Genomic DNA, 5,774 nt, shown 5'->3' with positions numbered 1-5,774 from the left:
CTTCTGGCACGACCTGCCCAAGCTAAAGACCAAGGTGAGTCAATTCTCCCAAGATCCTTCTCTGCAGACCTTGTGGGTGTGGCTCTGCAGGCTGCTGCTGCTCTGTGTGACAGCTGAAGACAGACCCAGCCCCCAATGAAGTCACTGAGATCACCTACAGTGGAAGGATCCCAGGCTGGCTGTGGGTAAGTCTCTCCCATTCTAATCGATATGGAGGGTATTTGTTTTACACTTGTGGTTCCAATGGCTCCTTCTCAGATCTCCGTGATGGCCTTGATGGAGTTCTGGCTTTATCAGACAGTTCAGCAGCAGCAGGCAGACCTGAGCCAGCCCCTACCCCAAGGCTGCAGGGGCAAGGTCTCACAGGCTGGTTTACCTTGCTGTCGGGCTTCATGCTAAGAAAGATAAACTCCCAAAACAGGTTTCAGTAGAGGACAAACTCACATTTTGTCACATACTAAATTTTTTTTTTCCTAGAAAGTCACTGGGGAAATACTATCTACTCTAAAACCCAAATTATAATCGGAACTTTTCTAGTGTTCCCCCATTAACATTTGTAGAGTCAGAAACATCTCAAGTAAGATCTTTGGGAGCCATAGATTTACAACTTGGTGCCAAGAAACATACTATTTATTTATCTGGTTATGTATGTGTATGTTTTTATTTATTTAAGACAGGGTCTCGCTATAGAGCCCTGGCTGCCCTGGAATTTACTTTGTAGACCAGGTTGGCCTTGAACTCAGAAGTCTGTCTCTGCATTCTGAGTACTGGGATTAAAGGCATGTGCCACCATGTGTGGCTTCTAGTTTGTTTGTTTGTTTTTATTTTTTAATTTAATTTAATTTAATTTAATTTTTGGTTTTTCGAGACAGGGTTTCTCTGTGTAGCCCTGGCTGTCCTGGAACTCACTCTGTAGACCAGGCTGGCCTCGAACTCAGAAATCTGCCTGCCTCTGCCTCCCAAGTGCTGGGATTAAAGGCGTGCACCACCACTGCCCGGCTTGCTGTTGTTGTTGTTGTTTTTAAATCTAAAAATTCTTTATTGACCTGGGCATGATGGCACAGTCTAGGTCTGGCATCTTTGAGTTTGAGGTCAACCTGGTCTACAGAGTTCCAGGACAGTCAGGGCTACACAGAGCAACCCTGTCTCGAAAAAAACAAAACAAATATATATGTAATTTATGTGATATATATATGTTTTTATATATGTATATAATTATATATATGTTTATATATGTATATATGTATAAATATATATATATATAATTTACTTTTACTTTATTTTTATTTTATTTTTTTTTGTTTTTTCAAGACAGGGTTTCTCTGTGTAACCCGGGCTGTCCTGGAACTCACTCTGTAGACCAGGCTGGCCTCGAACTCAGAAATCCGCCTGCCTCTTCCTCCCAAGTGCTGGGGTTAAAGGTGTGTGCCACCACTGCCTGGCATTATTTATATATATTATATATACTTAAATATGTTATTGAGTATACATTATTTATATGTGTATATATTTTATATTAATTTGTAGTAATAGTTATAAATAATTTGTGTGATAATAATATGTAATACATATACATACAAAATATTGAATGCAGAAGGATCACACTTGTGGAGGTCAGAGAAAAGTCTGGCGAATCAGTTCCTTCCACATTATATGAGTTCCAGGGATTGCTATTCTCCCAGCCCTGTCTCTAATTTTATGAGTCTATTATATCTCCAGATACGATCTCCACTTTTTTCTCTACTTTTTTCTTCTTTGAGGACAGGTCGGCGCTATCTTCCAGATCCCACTTTTCGGACCTAAGAAACCCGACCACGAGCGACCTCAGTAGAGCTGTCTTCAGTTCACAGGGTTAGCGGGGAGGAGTGCAGGTTCAGGAGCATCCGCTAGGTGGCACTCGCTCCGCCCCGACCTTGCTCAGGCGCCTTTGCACATGCGTGTTGCTTCCCCCGCCCACTCCACACACGCGTACTTCTGACGCAACCAGAGGCCTCGGGAAGCGGAGCGGAAGTCCAGCGAGCTCCGCGCAAAGGAGGGGGAGAGGGAGAAAAGAGGAAGAGCGGATCCGGAAGTAGGATCCAAGGAGTCTAGTTCTCTCGCTCCGGTGGACCAGAAGAGTCGCGGCTCGGGGGGGCGTGGCCCCGGATGCGGAGGGCACTGTGATTGGTTCGCGGCCGCGGCGCCGGCGCGGATTGGCCTCTGGGAATTGAGCGGTGAGTTTACAGCGCGGCGGTTGAAATTCAAAAGTAGCGGGTGTGGCGGGTGGCCTGGGCCGTGTGACTCCCGCGTTTTGTGGCGCGAGCCCATGAGAGGACGCGGGTCTCGGGACACCGGCACCCTGTCTGCTGCCTTTGCATCCCGTCCTGTGCGGACCACCGTGGACATGCAGGCGCAGGTGAGTGCGGCGGAGACGGCGACGCGCCACGAGCGGAGCACGCAGGCCGGTCACTCGCCCGCCCGCCCGCCCGGAGATCCGCGTCCTGGGGACAAGTGTGGACAAGCCGACCTGCAGGGAGAGGGTCGCACCGCCTCGCGCCCTGGGTCTGGGCCTGTCGCCGAGCCAGTGCGGGCGACACACACAGCGAGGTCCCCAGGACCGTCACAGCGACGTTGGCCGGCCCGCCATTCTTGCCCTGCAGGCGCGGCAGTCCCGCGTCTCTCAGCTCTCCCCATCATTTTCCCATTTCGAATTCTCAAGCGGATTCGACCTGTTCGTGCTTCTCAGTTCTTGCAGATCGCCTTGTGGGAGAAGCGAGGGTTCTGAGAGGCTTGTCGCTTGCTTGTCCGCAAAGCACATTCCTACTGATGTCCTGTTGTGTTCCCTTCTCTTTGAGGCTGGATCTGGACGGAGGGAGAGGAGAAATGGGGGCAGTCTACCCAAAGGAGTCCTTATCCCTTCGTCTGTCTCTTTCTTAGGCCCATTTGGACTGGTTGACTAGTTTATGGATGTCCTGCTCCGTCACAAGCATTCAAGGTGTATCTGTGTGGCAGTTCATGGATCTCTCTAGTGTCTAGGCCGGCCTGGATTCTTTGTTTACTGGTATTTCAGTCTAGACTGACTCACAGACTTCAACTTGAAGAGACTTTTCTGGTGTAGTCACAGCCGAAAAGCATTGCACTGTGGCAGGTGACAATAAAAAAAAAAGTTAAGGCTCTGTCAGACTTGTTCACACAGTATGTGGAGTATCTTCTGTCCTTGCAGAATTGTACTTATGTAGGAGACAGCAGTCCTAGCTACCAGTGAGCTGACAGACCCTGGGGAGACAGAAATAAATACAATCTGTATCTCTCTTGGGAGGCAGTGAAGGATTGTAAGGGTTCTAGCAGATGGAAGGGAAAGAAGAGAGCTAAGAGGAGGAGTAACTTTAACTAAGGTATGGAGGGTTAAAAGAGGTTTGTGGTACCCGGCCGGCTAGGCGAGCATCCGAGAGACTCTGGGATCAATATTCCCCTGAACCAAAAGCAACAAACCTTTCTGAGGTCAGCTGTGCAGAGGCTCAGACAAGGGTTTTGAGGTTCAGGCCAGTTGTCTCAAAAAAAAATAATAATTAATTAATTAATTTGATCTAGTAACCTGAAGTTGGTAACGTGCTTAAGAAGAATAGCAGGGTTGGCTTGTTGTTTTGTTTGTTTGTTCTTTTGTGTTTTTGGTTGTTTTCTCTGTCAAACCCTGGCTGTCCTTGAACTCATTCTGTAGACCCGGCTGGCCTAGAAATCAGAGATCTACCTGTCTCTGTCTTCCAAGTGCTGGGAGACAGCAGTGTTGGTGGAAGGGTTGAAGTGAAATTTGTTGAGGAGAACCCAGTGCTTCTCACTCTTCCTAATGCCTGAGATCCTTTAATACAGTTCCTCATGTTGTGATGACCCCAAACCATAACCGAATTTTTATTGCTACTTCATATTTGTCGTTTTGCCACTGTTATTAATTGTAAACATCTGATATGCAGGAGACCTTGTGGAATCTGATATTTGACCCTTGTGGAAGGGTCACTCGATCCTCCCATAGGAACCCTGACCCACAGGTGGAGACCCACTGGTGCCCTATTTTTGAGATGTTTTGCTACAAGGGGCAGTAGCTGCCAGGGAACACTGTCAAGAGAGGAGTTTTTGAGGTTGGGGGAAATTGTAGTTTGTGTCTGTGCTGGAGGAGGTGGGGCTCGCGTGGTGCGCACAGGGAGGGGGCGTGTACACACTTGCGCTGAGTGTTAGGTTAGGTGCCTCCGAGAGGTCATTGTGTCGCCTTTACAGCAGGGACAGAGGCATTTGTGCTGGTTAGAGCTGTCCAGAACTGTGGAGAAACACAAAGGTAGTGTGTCTCAATTACTCAGCAATAAAGTTGGGTTTTTGTGTTTTTTTTTTTTGTTTTTGTTTTTTTGAGACAGGGTTTCTCTGTGTAGCCCTGGCTGTTGAACTCAGAAATCCACCTGCCTCTGCCTCCCAAGTGCTGGGATTAAAGGCGTGCGCCACCACTGCCCGGCTGGGTTTTTGTGTTTTGAAACAGGGTCTTACATGTTATTCTGGCTAGTATAGAACTGGCTAGAACTGGTTTCAATCTCAGAGACCCACTGCCTCTGCTTCCAGAGTGTTGGGATCATTGCTCCTGCCTTCGTTGTTGTTGTTGACTTTCTTTAAACATGGGAACCAATTTAGTGAACATTTTTTTTTAAACATCACTGTCAAGGTGTGACTTTTTTGACATTGTGATGTGACATTCATTGTTCTCTAGAAACATAGCTGCCTCATTTATAGCTTAGCCTGCCATGCATATGGCTGTGGCAGCTAAGGAATTTTAAGTTAGAGACGCTGCACCGCCTTGTCCTGTCCTGTTCCTAACTACACCCCATCCATGTAGCCCAGACTGACCTGGAATTTTATGTAGCTGTGGATGATGGCCAGGACACCTTCTTTTAATGCTTCTGCCCAGAAGGTCAGTCAGCTGAGTGCAGAGTTTAAAGTGCACACTAGCTGAGGGAGACTAGAGATGGTGGGTGGGCTCATGTCCATGTTCATCGCCATACAGTTTAAGTAGTGATACAGCTATCAGCTTGTAAATCTTAGGATTGGCAACCAGAGCTGTTTATTTACTCTGTGTGTGTATGTGTGTGTGTGTGTACATACACGTGTACGTGTGCACATGCATATGTGCGGTGGCATACTTAGAAGTCAGAGGACAACTTTCTGGAGTCGTGAGCCCTGGGTGTTACACCGAGGCAGCAGCAGATTTGGCAGGCAGCAAGTGCCCTTACCCCCTGAGCTGCCTTGCCAGCTTTCTGTTTCTGTGCTGGGCATTGACTGGCTCTTGCTGCATGTTCTACTCACAGGCTGTTGTCTACAAGTCTTTTGTTCATTTTTCCAATTTTAGATAAAGAGCCTTGCTAGCCTTGAGCGTAGACTCTTGCTGCCTCACCCTCTCCAATAGCTGGGGCTATAGGCCTCTGCCATCGTGCCTAACAGAGATTGTTTTCCTGAAGCTGGACCAAAATTGTTTAGTTCATTGGACTTTAAAATATGTGCAGAGGGGCCAGGTGTGGTGGCATATTTCTTTAATCCCAGCACTGACGAGGCAGAGGCAGATGGATCTCCATGAGTTTGAGGCCAGGAGAGTCTACAGTGTGAGTTCCAGGGCAGCCAGGGCACAGAGAAACCTTGTCTCAATGTTCCCCCAACCCCTCAATAATATGTGCAGGGGACATGAATACTAGGTAATATGTGCAAGGGACATGAATACTAGGTAATATGTGCAGGGACATGAATACTAGGTAATATGTGCAGGG

The 5,774-nt window shown here is 47.6% G+C and overlaps 1 protein-coding gene across 2 annotated transcripts in view; it reads left to right on the top strand.

The window, feature by feature from the left end:
- Positions 1 to 2,244: 2,244 nt before the first annotated feature.
- Kifc1 (kinesin family member C1) overlaps positions 2,245 to 5,774 on the top strand; it is a 16,844-nt gene continuing 13,314 nt past the window's right edge. Inside the window, exon 1 of one of the 2 annotated variants that reach the window (XM_028777045.1) lies at positions 2,245 to 2,395. In XM_028777045.1, the coding sequence (XP_028632878.1) occupies positions 2,306 to 2,395 (90 nt within the window). In that variant the 5' untranslated portion in view covers positions 2,245 to 2,305. The remainder of the gene's footprint in view (positions 2,396 to 5,774) is intronic. The other variant, XM_028777044.1, reaches the window with a different exon arrangement.

The sequence above is a fragment of the Grammomys surdaster genome, unplaced genomic scaffold (genome assembly GCF_004785775.1).
Source record: "Grammomys surdaster isolate TR1022 unplaced genomic scaffold, NIH_TR_1.0 277, whole genome shotgun sequence".
NCBI lineage: Eukaryota > Metazoa > Chordata > Mammalia > Rodentia > Muridae > Grammomys > Grammomys surdaster.
Note: the sequence above shows the minus strand (reverse complement) of the source record. Positions and strands in the feature narration are given on the sequence as shown.